The 22,357-nt window shown below is 35.5% G+C and overlaps 1 protein-coding gene across 7 annotated transcripts in view; it reads left to right on the forward strand.

Annotated features, from left to right (window-relative positions):
- Positions 1-22,357, forward strand: part of Kiaa1109 (KIAA1109 ortholog) — a 175,251-nt gene that overhangs the window by 8,363 nt on the left and 144,531 nt on the right. For all 7 annotated transcript variants that reach the window (XM_042692995.1, XM_042692996.1, XM_042692998.1 and 4 more), the window contains exons 3-7: positions 7,055-7,184; positions 11,342-11,458; positions 12,344-12,422; positions 13,524-13,588; positions 21,099-21,282. In XM_042692995.1, the coding sequence (XP_042548929.1) occupies positions 7,088-7,184; positions 11,342-11,458; positions 12,344-12,422; positions 13,524-13,588; positions 21,099-21,282 (542 nt within the window). In that variant the 5' untranslated portion in view covers positions 7,055-7,087. The remainder of the gene's footprint in view (positions 1-7,054; positions 7,185-11,341; positions 11,459-12,343; positions 12,423-13,523; positions 13,589-21,098; positions 21,283-22,357) is intronic.

Genomic DNA, 22,357 nt, shown 5'->3' on the forward strand with positions numbered 1-22,357 from the left:
AATAAAATTGAAAAATGGATTAGAAGCTTATAGGATAAAGAAGATATTTTTATATAGCTGAACAAATGTCAAAAATAGTCAATATAAAATACCTTAAGCTTAAGGTAACATATTTACAGTTTTAACTTTCTAAACAAACTTAGAAAATTATTTTCTGTCATTTGTCCCTCCCTGACTCAAGCTCTATTCATGGTAAGTGCCCTATTCAGATGTGCTACCTTCAAAAACCTTTTATATTTGTACCTTTTTTTTTGCTATATCATTCATAGTAACATGCTGTATAGATTTGTAGAAGGCTGTGCATACCATCTAGGCTTATGTAAGTACCCTCTATCCTTACACAGAGATGAAGTTGCCCAATGATACATTTCTCAACATGTATTTCTAGTCCGTAGGTGGTGCAAGACTGTGTAATAAAGATATGCTTACATTTTAAAAGAGAATATTAATTAGCATTCTATTAAGGGAATGGAGGATGGGATTTTTGGTCTGTTTTCCAATGGCATTATTTTTGGGTAGAGAGGCCCTGCAAATCACTGACTAGGCAATGATAATATCTTTTAAAAAAATTTTATTGTAAAGATTCTATACAGATGGGTTATAGTTACATGAGTAAGGTAATAAATACATTTCTTTTCGAACATTGTTACCTCCTCCTTTGTTTTTCTCCTACTGTCCCTTTACTCCTGATAATGTATTTTAATACATGTTAGTATTATCCTAAATGTATAAAATTTACATGTTCTTTTCTATGAGGAATTCCATTGCAATAAGCTCATCTGTATTTAAGGTAACATAGTTGCTTACACATGGAAGGAGATTACGAAGTCATAAGTTTCTGCCTATCTAGCTTTAAACTAGTTTAAAGTCTTGTTCATACTACTTGGGGAAGGTCATGGTCTAGTTCAGCCTGGATGCTATTAAAAAATGATTAAAAGCAGCCAGGTGCTGGTGGCTCATGCCTGTAATTCTAACTAGTGAGGAGGCTGAATCTGAGGATTGTATTCAGAAGCCAGCCCAGGGCAGGAAAGTCCATGAGACTCTTATTTCTAATTAACTACAATGCCAGAAATGGAGCTATGGCTCAAAGTGATAGAGTGCTAGCCTTGAGCAAAAAAGTTTAGAGACAGTGCCCAGGCTCTAAATTCAAACCCCAGGACTACAACAATAAAAGAATAAATAAATAAATAAATAAATAAAGGTAAGAAGGTCTGAGGACATTGCTTAGGTGGTTACTTTATTGTGTGAAGAAATTGAGTGGTTTTTGTTGCTGTTGTATTTGGAATGGGATTTCAAGATGTTAACTATTCTCTTTATTAGTTGCTTTTTAATGAGTAGGATTAAAAAATTGCATGGAGTCTTACAAATACTAGACAAACACTTGGTCACTGAGCTAAGTACATTTCAAGACACTTCCGAAATGCAAGGAAATGAAAACATTTCCTTCCTTCCTTCCTTCCTTCCTTCCTTCCTTCCTTCCTTCCTTCCTTCCTTCTTTTTGTTTTTGCCAATCCTGGGGCTTGAACTCAGGGACTGGGTGCTGTACCTGAGCCTCTTTGTACTCAAGGCTAGTGCTCTACCACTTGAGGTATAACACCACTTCTGGCTTTTTCTGAGTAGTTTTTTGGAGTTAAGAGTCTCATGAACTTTTCTGCCTGGGTTGGCTTTGAACAGCCATCCTCAGATCTCAGCCTTCTGAGTGGCTAGGATTATAGCTTGAGCTACTGGGTGCCTGGCTTAATTTAATTTTATTGTTATTCTAAAGGTGATGGATGTACAGAGTGGTTACAGTTGCATAATGAGTACTTTTTTTTTTTGTCAGTCATGGGGCTTGAACTCTGGGCCTGGGCACTGTCCCTCAGCTCTTCAGCTCAAGGCTAGCGCTCTACCACTTGAGCCACAGTGCCACTTCCGACCTTTTCTGCTTATATGGTGCTAAGGAATTGAATGCAGGGCCTCATGCATGTGAGGCAAGCACTCTACCACTGAGCCACCTGCCCAGCCCCAGTACATTTCTTTTTGAACAGTGTCATCTCTTCCCTCATTTTCTCCCTGTTTTTCTCTAACAACTCTTCCCATTCTACCAAGTTATATAGTTCATTTTCAACATAGTGTCTAGTAAGTATCACTGCTGCATTTGTTCCCCCAAACAGGTACACTTACATACAAGACAAAAGCTACAGAAAGCAAAAAATTATACAGGACTCTAGGCATTCACACAGTGAGACCAAAAGATGATATTTTAAGGAGAGGATCACAAAGGCTCAATAACTATGTGCATATGATCATATAAAATGATGCTTATCAAAATAAACTCCAAGAAATGGAAATGAGTTTTTATTTTGATTTTTTTCTTCTTTGTTGCTGTTTTTGTTTTCTGTACCTTTTGTCTTGTATGGAAACTATATTTTCTTGAGAGTGAAAAAAGATAAGTGTTTCTTGTTCCCATTAAATATACTTACTTATCAGTGGCCATAGCTTTTTGTTTTGTGTTTTTACAAGGATTCACTTATTCACTGGTATGAAATGAATAGGACAAGTTTGTCCCTAGGGAGCAGGTGCTGTTGGGGAAATGGGCTTCTAAGCTGTTAATGGCAGCTGTGTGTGGTAAGGGCAACGAAACAACAGGTAGTTATTTAAAAAAGGAATTTATTATTTTCTCTATTGTCAGAAATTCTGCTAAAGACAGTTGTAAATATCCCAAATCTTATACTTTTTAAAAATTTAATTATATATATTACATATACAGAGGGGTTACAGTTACATGAGTAAGGTAATGAGTACGTTTCTCGATGAACATTGTTATACCCCTCCCTTATTTTTCTCCCACTTTGCCTTCCCCTCGTTTTCCTGCCCTCTTCTCAGATTGTAAAGTACATTTCCAACATAGTGTCTTTTTTTATTCAAAATTGAATACATCCCATATTTATTAGAAAGCTTGTAAGAAAAAATTTTAGTGTAGGATGAAACACTTGGAAGAACACTACAGTTTAAATTACATATAGCCGGGTGCTGCAATAGACAATAAAAATAAAATAAAATGACGTATAATTTATTACCAAGTCTGTACAAGGAAAACAGGTTATAATACATGGCAACATATGACTTCAAGTTACAAAGTTGCAGGGCATTTCCCCACTCTTGAGAACTAGGAGCAATCCATATTAATAAAACATAAAAAGACGAATGTTTTATACCAAATTTCAAAACATACTATATGTTAAGCAAAGGAAATGCAATAAGTATGCATTTCACAGTCTAGTAACATCATATGGGGTAATGAAGATGATTAACTGATTCATAAAAATCAATACAATGCAGTTAAAACATCCAATATCTTATGAATATCACTGTTGCATTGGTTCACCCTTTGTCTCACAATTTTGTTATTCCACTTCCCTTTCCCAAATTAGATAAACATATATACAAGACACAGGGTACCAAAATCAAAACCAGTGAACTGGGGGATAAACCAAAGGGAGGCATGGGGACAAAAGAGAAAAGAAATACCTTCACATAGTGCATTAAAAACAGCAAGAACAAAATCTCTCTTGTTTGCATATCTTGGAGTTTATTTTGATTAGCATCATTTTATATGGTCATTTGTACATAGCTGTTGAGCTATTGTGATCCTCTGCTAGGATTATCCTAAACATAGACTAATCATTACCAATGAAGGAACCATGGAGCCTATGTTTCTTTGGTCTGGCTTATTTCACTTAATATGATTGTTTTCTAAGTCTTTCCATTTCCATATAACTGGGGCGATGTTATTTTTTCTGATGGAAGCATAGAATTCCATTGTGTATATATACCATACCAAATGTTATATTTAATACTCAGGATTTTCTAGATTGTGGTAGAACTTTTTTTGTTTGTTTGTTTTGTGTTGGTTCTAGGGCTTGAACTTGGCCTGAGTCCTGTCTCTGAGCTTTCTTGCTCAAGGCTAGCTACTCTACCACTTGAGCCACAGCTTTTTGTAGGTTAATTGGAGATAAGGGCAAGACTCCATTAGCACAATGTCTTCAGAATGCCAGACATTGTTTTGAATGGCTTAAATGTGTGAACTCATAAGTTCCAAAGTAAACTATTACACATGATGTAAAAACACAGAAAGAGTAGGGATTTTGCACAAACAAAATTGAAATGTCAGAACTGTTTCTTGAACTCGGGTATTCTAGTACCCTAGTGCCATGCTGTTAATCTGTATAATTGGCTGCTCTTGCCTTCTTCCTTGTGTGTAGATTTCCTCTCCCTGTTCTAGAACATTACAGCTATTCCTTCTTTCATTCTTACACTCTAGCCTATCATATCAAGTAATTGTTGCTAGGCTATTAACTGATATTTGTGAAGCTATATGATGAAAGCTTCTCAGTTTGGTTTGGCTCAAGTAAGTATTTGCATTAAAAAATTTTAAGCATATTTACAAACTAAAGAAGAAAGATATGATATCAGAATGACAGATTACTAGGTTGGTATTGTATTTTTGGGTTGGAAGACAGCTATTTGGCTAGAAGGAAAGAGCAAGAGATAGTTGCTTGGGCAAAAATGCCCATCCCAGCTGCTGTATCTTATCCTCCAATTTTAATGCTTCTTTCTCTTGACACTCAGGTTTACTTAATGGATTTTAATCAATTACTACTATTTATTTTTAAGTTGTCCCAGATTTTGTCCTCGGGAATCTCTTGAAGCTGACTCTATCTTTTTCATATATTGCTGTCATTCTTTGACCAGTTCTTTTTTTTTTTTTTTGGGGTGGGGGGTCCGGTGGTGGGGCCTGAGCTCTGGGCCTGGGCACTGTCCCTCAGCTCTTCAGCTCAAGGCTAGCGCTCTACCACTTGAGCCACAGTGCCACTTCCGGGTTTTTTCTTTTTTGCTTATTTGGTGCTGAGGAATTGAACCCAGGGCCTCATACATGCAAGGCAAGTGCTCTACCACTGAGCCACCTTCTCAGCCCTTGACCAGTTCTTTTTGAAAAACACGGCTCATCTTGACTTTCTCTGCCTTAACTTTGAAATCAGCCATTTCTTCAAAGGATGCTGATTCCTCTTAGAAGAAAGTAGGTTTTCAAAACATGTTTTGTGTTCATTTTTAGTGGAGTGTTGCTATTCCCTGCACCTGTTTGTGAAAGCATGCATACATATACATGTGCATAGACACATGTAATACACATGCTTATTTCTCCATTTATATTGAAAACCCTATCTCCAGTTCTTATCTATTTCCCAGGACTCTTCATTTTTCTTTCTCTCTCTATGTCTACAACAGTGAGTACCTTAGCTTCCATCCTCTTGAATATATTTATTTAATTGATTAATTGGGCCCACTCCCCAGGTATATATCTGTCTTCCTAATCCTTTTTCTACTCATGCTGCTCAGATTGCTCTTCTGCATAGAAGCCCTGTGTAACCTTTCAAGTTTGATGCCTTCCTCCTGGTTCTAACTCACTGTATGGAGCAACCTTGTGCAGTTGTTCTTCTCACTCTGCTAAGGCTGTTGGTTTTCTTAGGTTCTAAGACTGGACTTAGATTACTTCTCCTTGCAACTCTTTCAGCTGCTGTGGATACACTGCACCTGGCCTCTTTCCTGGATGTATGCCCTTCTTACCATTCTGCCTTTGACACTCAGACTCTGACATTCTGAGATGTGTCCGCTGCTCACAGAAGTAGATGCTTAACTCCTGCCAGGAATCAAACATCTTACTGTAGGACACTGAGACTCTTGCTTCTCTCTTCCTCATATTCTTTTCTCTGCTTTACCTGAAAGTTTTAGGTTGAGTTATTCAGAATGAGTAGAGGAAGAAGAAACAACTAACTCTTTTTCTCCCTCCTTCCCTTTCATCATTTGCTCCATAAAGATTATGCAGTACCTTCTTTTTTGCATTTCATTTTTTTTTGAAACAAGGTCTTACTGTTGTATGGGATGGCTTTAACCTCACTGTGTAGGGGCAGAGAGGGTGGCTCAGTGGTAGAGTGCTTGCCTTGCTTGCATGAGGCACTGGGTTTGATTCCTCAGCACCATATAATCAGAAAAAGCCGGAAGTGGCGCTGTGGCTCAAGTGGTAGAGCGCCAGCCTTGATCTGGGACAGTGCCCAGGCCCACAGTTCAGGCCCTATGACTAACAAAAACAAAACAAAGAGTTCTAAACTCACTGTGTAGTCCAGGCTGACCTCAAATTTGAGATACTCCTTCCTCAGCCTCCTCAGTGCTGAAATTGTAAGTGTGCACATCATTCCTGGTTATGGTAGATATTTCTTATTAGATTTAAGCATAATCTGCCTGCTTCAGGTTCCTCACACCTATGATTCTAGCAACTTAGGAGGCTAAGATTTAGAATCATGATTTGAAGCTAGCCAGATCCAGTTAATCAACACAAAGCTAGAAGTAGAGATGTGGCTCAGGTAACAGGGCCATGATCAAAAAGCTGAGGGAAACCAGATGCCAGTGGCTCATCCCTGTATCTTAGCTCCTCAGAAGACTGAGATAGGAGGATACAGGATCAAATCCTGGGCAGGAAAATCCATGAGACTCTTCTCTCCAAAAAATAAAGCTGCAAGTTGGACTGTGGCTCAAGTGGTAGAATGCTAGCCTTGACAACTAAAGCTCACAAACAGCACCCAGGCCCTGAATTCAAGCTCTACGAGTATGTGCGCCCACATGTGCGCACACGCATACACACACACACACACACACACACACACACACACACACAGCTAAGGGTGAGTGAGAGACTGAGTTCAAGCCCTAGTATTCACACACACACACACACACACACACACACACACACACACACACACACGAAGGAATCATGTCTCTTAATAACTGAAGGTTAGTCTTTCATAATATTTAGAATGATGAAATAAAGCCATTATGAATATTTTACATAGTCTATATTTAGATAGAAATGTGGGTATATTTTGCTGTATGTTTTTGCATTTCCATCATTGGAGGAAACATTGATTTAGTAAACCTTTATTCAATTCACCTTTTCCCCCTTTCTATAATTTCTCTATCAATTACTTTTAATTCTAAATTTAACCTTTGATCTCTTTAGGCCTTTAGATGCAGTTCTGGAAAAACTTCAGTAATGGATCAAAGGAAGAATGACAGTATTGTTCCCAGTATCACTCAATTAGAAGATTTTCTTACAGAACACAATTCCAATGTTGTTTGGCTCCTTGTTGGTACGTCAAATATATTTTCTAATACTTTATTATGTTTATTCCATGTGTATTAGCAACTATGATATTTTAAGCAGTGGTTTATTGAACTTGGAGTGTTTATAATACCCTAATACCACTTATTTATTTTTGATTTTTCAGCAGTTTTTAAAAAATATTTTTTCTTGTAAAAATACTGTACAGAGGGGTTATAGTTACATGAGCAAGGTAATGACTACATTTCCTTTCAAACATTATTACCTCCTCCTTTGTTTTTCCCCTACCCTCCCTTCCCTCCCACCTCCACAATTACACTCCCCTCCCCGCCACCCCCACCCCTCTTTCCTCCCCCTTCTCCCTGCCTAAATTGTAAAGTTCATTTTCAGCATAGTGTCTTGTACATCTCATTGTTACAATGGGTCAACCTGTATCCCTGTTTAAGCATTTTGTTTTTTCCCTTCTCCTTCCCAAGCTAGAGAAGTGTATATACAAGATGCAGAGAACCCACATCAAATACAGTGAAAACGGGTTATACCGTGGGGGAGGAACATACAAAGAAACAAAAAAATCACATGGTACATTATAAATACGTTAGGAACAATAGCAAGAAAGCAAAAACCACTTGTGTCCCTACCTTGGGGTTCATTTTGCTTAACTTCATCTTATCTGGTCATATGTACATAGTTTTTGACCTTTTCTGCTTGTCCCAGACATATACTAGTTATTGCAAATAAGGGAAACCATAGGACCTATGTTTCTTTGGTTTCAGCAGTTTTTGATTATTTATTTATTCATCTTTTAAATTATATTTTTATTATTCTTACATAGGTATACAAAGGAGTTTCAATTCAATACACCAATATGTGTATGGTGCCTATTGATCAACATCATTACATCATTGTCTCCTCCATCTATCCCAACCCTACCCATCCTCTCAAGTTACATGGTTCCATTTTTACATGTGTATATTGAATATTATGACTGTATTCACCCACCATTCTTCTCTCCATTCTTTGCCCTGCTTCATCTGGAGCCCTACTGCTTCTTAGGAAATGAGTACTTACAAAAAGGGTGGTGGGGCCAAGGGAAAAAAGGGTAGATGAATAGGGCAGGGGAGAATACAATCAATAAATAATTCATTATGTATACCACAAAATTAAGAAAAGTGAGGGAATGAGTGAGTCAGAGAATGTTGGTAAGAATGTTGAAGGGGGTGAAACTGAAACAAAGGAGGTACTGTTTTTTTTTTTTTTTTTTGCCAGTCATAGTGCCTGAACTCTGGGCCTGGGCGCTGTCCCTCAGCTCTTCAGCTCAAGGCTAGTGCTCTACCACTTGAGCCACAGCACCACTTCCAGCTTTTTTTTTTTTCTGCTCATGTGGTGCTGAGGAATCAAACCCAGGGCCTCATGCATGCAAGGCAAGGACTCTACCACTGAGCCACATTCCCAGCCCGAGGAGGTACTGTTTAACAAAGCAGTTTATGAATACAATGCATTTGGATGTTTCTCCTGTTTTCAGGAAAGAAAATGTTAATGTATCGATATTTCATGAAGCTTCTCTAAAATGTTCTTTACTTTTTCTTGGACACTTCATTATCTAACTTAGGGAAAGTGGGTAGAAAAAAAAGATTACACTGGGCTTATTTCTCCAGTTACAGGGCACCTCTCCACTTCTACCCCCGCATATACACAGTTCTGTATGTTTTCTTTAAGACTAAAAAAATCCTCACAGTAAGTATATTTTTACAGTAAAGTAGAATGAAATGTTTTAAATGTTTACCATTTGTGTACTTGACAGTGAACTGTGCTATTTATAAATTTTTATATAATCTGGACTTTTTCTGGGTATATATAAATAGTTTAAAATAGTGCATTATTAAATAGTAGGAGAGAAGGAGGAAGGCTGGAGTCAGTGAATGATTGGATGGTGTGGGGAAGCAGAGGAAGAAATACAAAAATAATAAAGAAAAGGGAGAGATTACCAAGGGCATTTATTACCCAATATTTTTGTGGAAGAATGGTATCTGATCAAAATTTGGTATTGGAATTGAAAACAGAGAGGAAAGTAGGAAAGGTAAAAAAGGAAAAGGACATTAATGATATTTATGGATATGACATAGGATATTTATGGTATTTATGGTATTCATAGATAGGCATTTTTTATGTTTCACTGCTCAGCATATGTTTTAATATGCTGAATAATTAAGGCTTATAGATATTGAATCATGAATATAGGTTACACAATTGTTTTATTTTTTCTCAATTGTTATTTATGCTTCTTTTAAGATACCATGAGTACTAACAAGTTTTTAAATCAGAGATTGATCTATATCCAGTTTTCCTTTTTCCTTGGTCATGAGCAAAAAAGCATAGATTTATGCTCAGATCAGTTAAAAAATGTTTCAAGTATATTGGTTTTCTTTACTTTTTTGTTTCTTTTTTCACTGCTTTATACTGTTTTAGTTACTAAATAAATATATTCTAGGAAGAGAAAGCCCATGTGTCTGTATATTCAGAAAATTATTCACCTTTATTAGGCTGAAAGTATATAACAAATTCATTCCCAAGCCATTTACCAAAATAAGTTACAGCCTTTGAAAAGAAAACTGAGGATTTTTTAAATTAGAGAAAAGGCATTTTAAAAAATCAACAAATCTGTTCTGTAAAGAAATGGTAATAGAAGTAGAAATTTTCATCTAAAGTCACATTAGGTAGAGCACCTTACAGTAAGTATTTTGCAATAGTGAATAAGGCAACCTACATTTGAAGAATATTGAGTGTGTTTCAGTTTTTGCATATAACTCATTTTTCATAATGTCACCTATTAAATTCATATTCCCCTCAAACTTCTAGCTCATGAATGCATAAAAAACAAAATACAAACAGCCATTAAAAAAATAGCTTTTCAGTTGATGTTAGGGAAATGAACCCTAACATATGTATTCAAAGGTTTTTTTTCTTTCATGTGATTGTTTCTAACACATTTATAAGATTATTTCTTTGTTACTTTGTATGTCCCTCCCCCACTGTACAACCCCTGCTTTCACTGTATTTGATGTTGTTATAATTTGTGGAGGGGAAGGGAAAAAAACAAATCGTTTAAATAGGGATACAGGTGGACCCATTGCAACAATGAAATGTACAGGTCCTTATGTCGCGAAAAGGAACTTTACAACTTTGGTGGGGGGGGGGAGGAGGAGGGTTGGATGGCGGGGCAGGTTGAGGATGGGAACCCCTCTGTACAGTATTTTCACAATAAAAAAATAACTTTTTCTTTTAAAAAGTTCACTTTTAAATTAGGAAAAAATAAAACAATTTAACATGTGTTGCTAAAAGTAACAACCCATTAAACAGTTACTAAGTCAAAATAAAATGTAACATTTTTTAATGGTAATGGCAAGTGCTTTGGTTTGTCTGTGAAACTTATTTCTAGAAAAAATACCCTTTTCTCTCCTCTTGCTATTGTTTTTTTCTTAAAGGGTTTATATACAATAAGAAGTAGTCTGTGTCCCTATGCAACAATGAGATGTGTACAAGACATTTTGTTGAAAAACAAATTTTATAACTTGGGGGAGGGCAAGGAGGGGGAGATGGGAAGGGATGGGAAGGGGAAACAAAGGAGGGGGCAACAATGCTTGATAAGAAATGTACTCATTACTTTGCTCATTTAATTATAACCCCTCTGTATAGTATTTTCACACACACACACACACACAAAACAAGTAGTCTGTGTTAAAATAGGGGACAGGTATGAAATAAGAATGCTGTGCCTGCTGGGTGCCCGTGGCTCATGCCCGTAATCCTAACTACTCTTGAGGCTGAGATCTGAGGATCACGGTTCAAAGCCAGCCTGGGCAGGAAAGTCCGTGAGACTCATCTCCAATAAACCACTAGAAAACCGGAAGTAGTAGAGCACAAGTGGTAGAGCACTCGCCTTGAGCTGAAGAGCTAAGGTATAGCGCCCAGGCCAAGAGTTCAAGCCCCACAACTGACAAAAAAAAAAAAAAAAAAAAGAATGCTGTGGCCTTGAGGAAAGTAGTTCTCTAATGCTGCTTTTATGAAGTTCCATTTCATTACTCATATTTAGTATTTTTGGCTTTCATTAATAATTTATAATAGTTTCAGACATTACCATTTAGAAGTCAGCCTTATAATTTCTGATTTTTTTTTTCCTTTCAACAGCTACTATTTTGTCCTGTGGATGGATTATTTATCTTACATACTATAATTCAAGAAATGTTGGTCTTATTTTAACACTGGTTCTTAACAGATTATACAAGCATGGCTATATCCATATTGGTAAGTCTGAGTAACACTATTTTTTTCTCACACATAATTGTGAGATAAATACTATAAGTTTATCAATAGGTTGTATATAAAGATATATAGTAGCTTTGGTAACTTACCTTTCATGAAATTTAAAGTAACATTTAACCTTACTAGACTGTCTCATGCAACATTATATAACTAGAAATGAACTACCATTTGGTGAGGTCTTTTACCCTATCCTCTTTTACAGTACTTATAAAATAACTTTTTGACTTACTTTGCTGGTAAAAGCTGTGAGAAATTTATCATATGGAAATAAAAATTTGGCTATATGTAAAGAAATAATTTAAAGTCTTCTATCATTTTTCTAATTTGGCTCAATGACTGGTCCCATTCAGATTCCTGGAAGAAAATGATAAATTAATGACTGCTATAAGACTTTTTAATGATAGTGTATAATTAAGAGATATGAAACAATTACTAATTTTTCCTATTTGGTTGTTCAGTATCTTGGCCATATTAATGGTACACGTGGCATTTTCCCTTCTTTCCTTCCTTCCTTCCTTCCCTCCTTCCTTCCTTCCCTCCCTCCTTCCTTCCTTCCTTCCTTCCTTCCTTCCTTCCTTCCTTCCTTCCTTCCTTCCTTCCTTCCTTCCTTCCTTCCTTCCTTCCTTCTCTCCCTCTTCCATCCCTTCTCTCTACCTTGCTTTCTTTTTTCCTTTTTCCCTTTCCCCCTCCCCTTCCCTCCTTACTTCTCTTTTTCTCTTTCCTTCTTTTCACCTTCCCCTTCCTTTTCCCCTTCTCTCTCCTCCTTTCCCCTCCCCTCCTCTCCCTTGTATGAGTAACCACCACTTTCTGCTGTCCTGTTATCAATTGCATTGATGACTATTGTGTTCTTTTTTTCTCTTACAATAGGTTCCTTCTCTTTCTCAGTTCTTTCTGGAAAAGTCATGGTTCGTGAAATTTATTACATTACAGAAGACATGTCTATCAGGTAACAATAAAACATAAAATGACACAGACAAAAATGAAATGTGTAAAAAAAATTCTAAGTATTCACTTATTTATACTTTTAAATCTTAAATAAAAAAATCATACTTGGTGAATTCATATATTTGAAGATATCTTTATTAGTGGATTGATGTAACTGACACACAGGCTGGAAAGAAGTTTCTCAAATAGCAATTTATAGTAAATACCTCACTTCATTTTTAGATGGATTATTAAGTTACCTGACCATTTCAGTTGTAGAATGTTTGGTGAGCACTTGTTATATTAACAAAGATCTGGAATGTTGAAGGTTCTCATCTATTAGCACCTTACTTTGAGATAAGTTTAGATAGAAGTATTTAATTTTGTTAGCAACTGTAATTTTATTCTTAGAAATGCAAATCTGAATGGGTCAGTCATAATATGTTTGAAGTATTCCTTCTACTCATAGCTTTGAAGAAAAGCCTGTTCTGTTTTTGTAGTTTTTCTTAAAACATATCTTAGAGAACATTTTGTATTAATTAGAGATGCATGTGGTAGGATTTGACAGTGCTTGTACCGCACTTCATGTTTTAGGAGGCAATTCTTGTGGTCTTCTAAAATTATTAAAAGTCAAAAATGAAAAAAGTTAACAGGTTATGAATGTACCCTTTATTAGATCACTTAATATAAATTAAGTTTTTTGTGCTTTAATATCACCTTTTAATATTTAATTTTTTATGTAATTTTTATATTTAAAAAATAGTTACTTAAATGAAGTACTTATTTTCCTGTTAAGTATTATCTATTGCATTTTCCCTAAGTAGAAGGACCTAATATTTCTAAACATGTTGTATATTACAATAATACAGCTTTTGTCAAATTTTAAGATTTAATGATTTCTTCATTACTTGGACCTGTATAATTCTCTTTTTTTTTTAACTAGAAGATTATAGAACATTGGTTTATAACTGCTAGTCCTGAAGAAGTTGTATATTTTTGCATGCCAGTGTCTTTTTGAGAATTTTCTCTTTTTCTTATTCATTACCAATTGCTTACCTTCTATAATTAAGAAGTAATTTCAGTAAATTGTTACTTAAGTTCTCATCTTTATAATCTTGCTTAGAATTCAGGATGGATTTATCATTTTTCGGTGGTGGAAGATGTACAACCCAAAGCAGAAACAACATGGTAAATACTTATTTCTTCATGTGTTTAAAATTCTCAATCATATAATCTGATTTTATACTTAGAGATAATTAAATGTTTCACATATTTTTTTTTTTGTTGTTGTTGTTGTTGGCTGGCCTTTGAATAGTTATGTAGCATAGACAGGCCTGGAACTCATCCTTCTGCCTCAGCCTGCTGAATTTTAGGAGGTGTGCAGCACCATGCCCAGCAAGGAAGTAATTTGGGTTATATTTTGGCAGTACTAGAGATTGAGTTGGGTCTATTCTTGCTTATTCAAGAGCTTTAACACTTCGTTCATGTATCTTAGCTGACATCTTCTAGTAGATAACCTTTAAAGTTTTATAGTTTACAATTTTTAAAAAAAATTTCATTTTGGTTGAAAAATCCTTTAGTAGTTTTCCTGTTGCCTGATTAACTTCAGGTACTTGAACATATCACTCATTTAGAGTTATCTTCAGTATAATCTTTACATACATTTCTAGCCTTTTGTGTCAAATCTGTGGGCCTGGCTATGTTGTGACTCAGATGCCCTCCCTAGTACTCTGATCTTTCTAAAATATTCGTATATATATATTTTTTTTAGCTTCTGTGACTTTATTCAGACTTGCTATGTTGTTTCTATGTTGTGCAGGCTAGTTTTGGACTCTTGTGTTCTAGTGATTCTCCTACCTCAGCTTCCCAAGTAGATGGGAATAAAGATGCATGCCACCACATTGGCCTAGTTTGCATTTATCTTCAGAGCCTTACTTTTTATCATCTCAATTTTCCTCTCAGATTTTTTTATGACTGTGTAAGTGTTCTCGGCTCTTCCACTACCCTTTCTAATTCTACGTTAACTATACCACTTCTTCGAGGGTAGACCTTGTCCTTACTTTCTAGAACTTACTTTTTCAAACATTCATCATGGGAATCTTTACATTCTTCTAAATTATTGAGGTTGCCACAGAGTTTTTATTTTTGTGAATTCTATCTCTTTATATGTACTGCATTAGAAATTAAGCCTGATAATTGTAAAAATATTTAAATTTCATTAATATTAATAAACCATTATATGTTTAAAACACGGTTCATGAAAAATAGCTTCCAAAGCAAAAAAAAAAACAAAACAGTGACATTGTTTTGTATTTTGCATTTGTCTTAATATTTGGCTTAGTAGAAGATAGCTGGACTCTCACTTTGCTTCTGTATTCAGTCTGCTGAAGTATCTACCATATATGTTATAGCCTTTGAAAAATTTACTGCTGGCTTCTGGAAGAGTGATTGCAAGAGTCAAAATATCTCAATAATCTTATTGTTAAGTTTTGATTTTTTTTTTTAGGCTTCTATAGAGGGACTCCTCCAAAGGTCCTACATCATACTTTGAAAACCACGTTTCAAGAAGGTTGTAGGTGGGACCTGGGAATATAAGGTCTCTTTGGATCATTTCTGCTTTTAATAACCTATGTTGAGATTCTGAAATGATGATTAGGAACTATGTAACTTTGTAACTTTCCAATTAAATGTTGGGTTTTAAAATTTGTTTTGATAGACTTACCTATCATTTACAACTTTTTTCCTATAAGAAAATAAATTAAAGTTCTAAAAGTGGCCAAGCCAGCCTAAACTACTTTAAATTTCAGTGTTATTTTACTGTTAGTCTTTTTTTTTTATGCTTTTCTTCCTTCAGTCCTATATGGATGTACTCTTATATACAATGTATTCTTTTCTATATTGAGGCTGGGATGAATGGGTTAGTATTTGGCATGTGTGGAACTAGTGAAATCAGAGTGAATAGAAATGAGAATCATGGGCAAGCTTCATATCTGGAAAGACAACAGATGGAGTTGTTCAGTAGGTAACTGAATAGAACACAAGTTTTTCTGTATGATAAAGTATTATGAGGGTATTTGAAATGGCTTCTGGAGGTTTTCCATCTGTAATTTAGAATGGATATAAGGTTAATAGTTTTTGGAATATCAATTACTATGCCAGCATTTTAACATTTTTTCTTTGTTGTTACTGCTAGCATTCTTACTGAAAAAATAATATGTATTGGGAATTTAGCATATTGGAAATCTTTTAGTTTTGTGTTTTTATTAATATGAATGAATCCTAGGTTTGGTGTTATTTTCTGGTACTATTCATGTTCATTTTGTGGAGGAAATATGTATTTTTATAAATATATATAAATCCTTTACAGCTTGTAAGTCCTTATAAGTTGTTAAGATGTCACTTAAGTAAAGATAACTTACTTGTTTATACTTCATAGATGGCTAAAACTCATTTCTAATGGTCAGTCCCTTTGAGTTCAGTCCTAGGTTTTCACAAATTCATTTTACTTGGAGCACGCTCTATGTTTTTGCCACTTATTTAATTTGTAAAGTCTGTTCAATTTGTTGCTTAGAGATGAGTTTATGTAGAGCACATTTTCCCCTTGTATGTCATGCTTCTATCAATCTTGCAGACTCTTTGTTACTCTCTTAATCTTTGTTTTATTTTTTTATGCTTAGTTAACATAAGTGTGTTTCTTAATAACATAAGTGTGTTTCTTTTATCAATACATGAAATCAAAGAGTTTTCCACCCCAAATCCTTCATGTGAGGTAGTTTTTGTTGAAATAAAAAAGATCTTTTGAGTATGGCATGAGGAAAATACTGAGAACCATCCTCCAAATTTCTAATGTTGATATGGGCCACTTAGTGTAGTAACAAACAGGATCCTGGTTTGAGGTTGTTTTAAGAGTTCTACCCATCTGTCAGAAGGCAGAATGGTAGATGAAGTTTGTGAGATTCTCTCATTCCTTAAACATCGTGCATGGTAATGACAGTGAGTAGGATATATCAGACATTGGTTAAAGGCCAATTAGGGATCTGACAAAACATCTTACTTTGTTTTGGGATAGTTGATTTTAATCTGTTGTTTTGGAAAATAAACAGGACATGTGATGACATCTCCATGTTGAGATGCATATGGGATATGAGTAAGTAGTCATGTACCTTTCCTACCCTAAAGGAATTCTTTGACTACAAAGTGAATTTTGCTGATAAATTATGCCCTTTTTATTATTTTATTGTTTATGCTTAACATTCTAGGGCTTTTAAAAGGTTATTTCATCTAAATCTTATTTGTTAAATAAATAAAAACACCTGAGCCATCTTTCAAAGCTTAGCAGGCTGTTTTTGTAGTATTCACTTTTGGCAATATTTCTGCATCTTTTCTTTCTTTTTTTATGTTGGTCCTGGAGCTTGGATTCAGATCCTGGCTACTTTCTATGTTCTTCTTTTACTTATGGCTAGTGCTCTACCACTTCCAGCTTTTTTGGGTAGTTAATTGCAGATACGAGCCTCATGGGCTTAGCTGACTTTCAAGCACAATCCTCAGATCTCAGCCTCCTAAGTATCTAGGATTACAGTAAAGATGTGGGCTCAGATCTCAGACTCCTAAGTATCCAGGATTACAGTAAAGGTGTGAGCCACTGGCACCTGGCTCTTATTTTTTAAAAATAGTTAAGTAATCATGGATATTTAATGACATACTGTGACTATATGCCTGCATAATATACTGTCATTTCTTTTGTTCTGTGTGTGTGTGTGTTTACCAGTATGGGGGTTTGAACTCAGGGCCTGCATATTCTCACTTAGCTTTTTTTGCTAGGCAGGTGATATACCATTTGAGCCATACCCCAGCTTTTTGATTTAGTTATTATTTTTTTAAATAAAATCTCTTGTTTTTGCCCAGATTGCTCTGGGTATCAATCTTATTTATGCTTCTTGTATTGCACATGTGCACGCGCGCACACACACACACACACACACTTGTATTGCACATGTGCGCACACACACACACACACACACACACACACACACACACACACACACACACACACACACACACACACACACACACACACCCTTATTGGTTGGAATGGGGTCTCGATTAACTTTTTTGCCTATACCAATTTTTTGAACTATGATTTTCCTTATTACAGTTCCTATAGCTGCCCCCATGCCCAACCCAAAAGTACTCTTTAGATACTTAGCAATTGCTGTTTCTTTAATTCTTTAACCAAATTTTGGAAGAAGCAATTCTCAACATCACTCACAATGATTAAGTGCATATTTCATTCATGTTTAAATTTTAAAGCCTATTTATTATTTTCCTATTTTTAATGATGCATCAAGTATTTGATGAGCATTTCCTATGTACCAACCACTATTTTAAGCACAAGGGGTACAATAATGAAGTTAACAGGAAGAATATCTTCTCTGTTGAAGTTTATATTCAAGTAGAAGAAGTATGAAGAAAAATGAAGTGATTTAAAAACTGGAAAAGCAATGAGGAATATGGAAGGGATCTTTAATTTTTTGAGAAAAGATTTCTTAAATGCATTTGGAGGTAAATTTGAGTTGAATTGTATATGATCTTGAAGAACAATGCAATAATTTCTACTTGTATAGATCTATTTGGCAATATAAAAAACATTCTTGTATTTATTTTGCTACACATGTTTGGTTCTAAGATTGCCTTGTTTTATGTAGGATTATGATACCTAGAAAGATGCTCTGCTGTTCTTTCATATAAGCAAGCTTTTCTGTGTATTAAACTTTGTTCTTGGTGCCAGGAATTTACTAGTGGATAAAATATAAAATGAAGTTCTGTCCATTACAGTCCTTGCTTCATTCAAGTTGGGAGGACTCAGATAAAAAGGAGGTAACGAGGAAAATACAGCATTAAAGAAAATGAAAGCTGGGTTAGTGGAGTAGGAAGTCCTGGTTTTCAGGGAAGTTTCTGTTAGGGAGTTAGGGAAATGTTTATTGGCAGTGGGTAGTGTGGAGTAACAGTAAGAGGATGAGCTACTGTGGCTGTTGGGGGGAGAACTTACCTGGTTGTGCTGGTCCTGTTTTGTTACTAATACCATGAGGCTAATTACTTGGAAGAAATTTTGTATAATTTTGACATCATTTTAAAGACCTTGGCATTACTGACTGGAATGGGAAGCTATTTGACAGTTTGGGAACAATGATCAACTGAATTTAGGTTTTTAAATGTCTCACACATGTGTTAAGCACAGGTATTAGTAGTACAGGGCTGAAGCAGGGAGATTAGTTAGGAGACTATTGGAAGTTAATTGTGAATTGGGCAAGGGTGGTAAGAAGTGGTTGAATTCTAGATCATGTTGAAAGAAAAGGTGACAAGTTTGGCTGATAATCTATGGGTCACAAAAGTATAAGAGCAGTAAGTTTTTAGACTGGAAAAATAGAAAAGGTAGACTCAATATCACTAAGCTGAGGAAATTGTAGATTAGATTTGGGTGAGTAAACCAGGTGTTTGGTTGGAAATGTCAAATTCCAGAAACCTGTTGGACATAAAATTGGAGATAATACTGTTGGATGCCTGACCCCAGCAGTCTAGGAGCCATTGATTACTGGCATCTATTACTGACCTAGACAGTGATAGAGTTTTACTTGGTTAAAATACTCATTTACAGCTGTGCACCATGGCTCACGCCTGTAATCCTAGCTACTCAAGAGGCTGAGATCTGAGGATCACGGTTCAAAGCCAGCCTGGGCAGGAAACTCTGTGAGACTCTTATCTCTGATAAACCACTCGAAAACTGGAAGTGGTGCTGTGGATCAAGCAGTAGAGGGCTTGCCTTGAGCTGAAGAGTGCAGGGAAAGCGCTCAGGCCCAGAGTTCAAGCCCCATGACCGACCAAAAAAACCCCCAAAAACCTCATTTATTACTTTCAAGAATTGGAATCTTTCATACATACTATAAACCTTTGTATTTACTAGTTTTTTTATCTTTAGGAATTTGACATACAGTAAGAAAGAGGAATTAAATGTTCAATATACCATAGTTCAGGGATTTTTAGCTTTAGTCAGGTGGCATATCTGAAGAACTAGGAGCGAATATGTCAAATAACTACTTAAGAAATAGTAGGAAAATTACAGGGCCTAACAATTTTTTGAAGTGTTGGGACTATCATTTTTTTCTCTCAGTTGTCATAGGACATTATAAGAAAATAATCCAAGACTGGAGAAAATCCCTAATTCAAAACATTTCTAGCCCAAAGATTGTAGATAAGGCATACTCAGCTTCTATGGCTATTAATCTTTTGGTTTTTTTTTTTTTTTTTTTTTGTCGATCATGGGGATTGAGCTCTGGGCCTGAGCTCTTCAGCTCAAGGCTAGTGCTCTACCACTTGAGCCACAGTGCCACTTCCAGTTTCCTGGTGGTTTTTATTGGATAAGAATCTCATGGGTTTTGTTCTTTTTTTTTTGGCTTTGTATGGCCCTCTCCTATGGATATAACCCCTCTTTTCACTGTATTTGATGTTGGTATAATTTGTGGAGGGGAAGGGAAAAAATAAATTATTTAAACAGAGGTACAGGTTGACCCATTTCAACAATGAGATGTAAAAGACGCTATGTCAAAAAATGAACTTTACAATTTAGGCCGTAGGGGGTTGGGGTAGGTAGTGTAATTGTGGAGATGGGAGGGAAGGGATGGTAAGGGAAAAACAAAGGAGGAGACAACAATGCTTGATAAGAACTGTACTCATTATCTTGCTCATGTAACTGTAACCTTTCCTCTGTACAATAGTCCCACAATAAAAAACTTATTAAAATATATAATTCATATTATATAATGATGGATAAAAAGGAAAATGAAGCTATCTTTAAAAAAAAAAAAGAGTCTCACAGGCTTTCCTGCCCGGGCTAATTTGAACCATGATCCTAAGATCTCAGCCTGCTGAGTAGCTAGGATTACAGGTGTGAGTCACCAGTCCCCAGGGGGCTATTAATCTTTAATGTAATTATGTCTTTTATTTGAGAAGGTTATTGCTTGACATCAACAGTTCATAAAATGTGTTAGTTTTGTACAATTTTTAAAAATAATGTTTATGGAGAATCCCTAGTTTCTTTTCTTTTTTTTTTTTTTGTTGGTCATGGGGCTTGAACTCTGGGCCTGGGCACTGTCTCTGCACTCTTCAGCTCAAGGCGAGCATTCTACCCCTTGAGCCACAGCGCCACTTCTGGTTTTCTAGTGGTTTATTGGAGATAAGAGTCTCATGGACTTTCTTGCCCAGGCTGGCTTTGAACTGAAATCCTCAGATCTCAGCCTCCTGAGTAGCTAGGATTATAGGCGTGAGCCACCAGCGCCCGGCTAGAATCCCTAGTTTCTATGGTGCAAATATCATAGTGCAGTTGCAAAATATTCACATGATATGTAAATATACTTAAACATTTTACTATGTGTATTTTATTATAACATTATAGCTATTTAGCGAAGTCTTTTATTTTTTTAATCCAGAATCAAGAAACTCAGGTTGGTTTTCAGGGTGTTAAATTATAATTCTAAATTTCTTTTGCCTGTATTTTATCTTTAATATGCATCTTTATTATGTAGGATTGTATTTTAAAATAAATGATTTGATTTACTTTGTGAAACAAGATTTGTCATGAAGCTTTGATTAATATTCTTTATAAGTTGACTAAGAGTTTATTTTTGGTACTTGTTATCTTTAGATCCAAAGGCAGAAACCAGGTTATACATCACAGTTAATGACTTCGAATTTCATGTCTACAATCGTTCTGATCTTTATGGACGTCTTCAAGAGTTGTTTGGTTTGGAGCCAACAATAATTCCACCCAAGAAAGATGATGATAAAAGCCGAAATGGAAGAACAAGAACCCAGTCTAAAATTGAAAGGTTCAATATCAAACTTGAATTTTATTAATTTCCAATGTTTAAACATTTCCTAGAATTTCATTAATCTAAACAGAGCCTAGTTTTTTCTTTTTATAAATTCAATGCAATATTTAGTTATAGATACTTAAATAATTAAAAAATTAAAACATAGAATTATTAAATGTTCCCAGAGTTCTGTCTGTTCCCTTTACTCAGCAGTCCTAATTTGTTTTATATTAATAACAGCTGTTATTAATTTGGTCTCTTCCTTTTGACTATCTGTACATACATATACAAATATGTACACTTTAAGGTACATATGTAAATATTTGATTTTGTCTTATGTGTTTTAAAAAACTCTTTAAAAATCTTGTATAGTGTGTATTGTTAATTTGCTCTATTGTTTATTTTGTGGTAATGTAGATTGAACCCAGGGTTTTGTATGTGGTAGATGAAGCTGTCACTGAGCCACACCCCCAGATCTGTAACTTGTATTTTATACAGCTATATATCTTCAAGATTTTTGTGTATCTGTATATATAGATTACCTTATATTAAAAAATATTCTATAGCAGGCTAGCAAACTTGAACCTACAGAACAAAGCTAAACTACCAATTGTTTTACAAATAAAGTTTTATTGGGACATAGCCCTACCCATTTGTTTAAATATTGTTGCTGGCTTCATTTGTGTTTTAGTGGTTGAGTTGAATAGTTGAAACAGAGACTATACAAGACAGACCATGAAACCTAAGATATGTGCTGTCGATTGCATTACAGAAAATGTTTGCTAAGCCCTGGTATAGAATAAATGAGAAAGAGTTGAAGTGGAGATTCAGAGCTAGTGGACAAAGTAGCCCAGGGAGGTGAGGAAAAGTTTAAAAAAAGACATCTAAGTCGCTCTACATACCTGTGGGTTCTGCTTTGACAGATTCATTCAACTGCAGATCAAAAATATCCAGAAAAGCCATGTTTTGGTGGTGGCTTATGCCACCTAGTACTACTCCTATCTGAGGATCATGGTTCAAAGCCAGCCTGGGCAGGAAAGTCCATGAGACTTTTACCTCCAATAAACTACCAGAAAACTGGAAGTGATGC

This window comes from Dipodomys spectabilis, unplaced genomic scaffold (assembly GCF_019054845.1).
Source record: "Dipodomys spectabilis isolate Male_0828 unplaced genomic scaffold, ASM1905484v1 ptg000162l, whole genome shotgun sequence".
NCBI lineage: Eukaryota > Metazoa > Chordata > Mammalia > Rodentia > Heteromyidae > Dipodomys > Dipodomys spectabilis.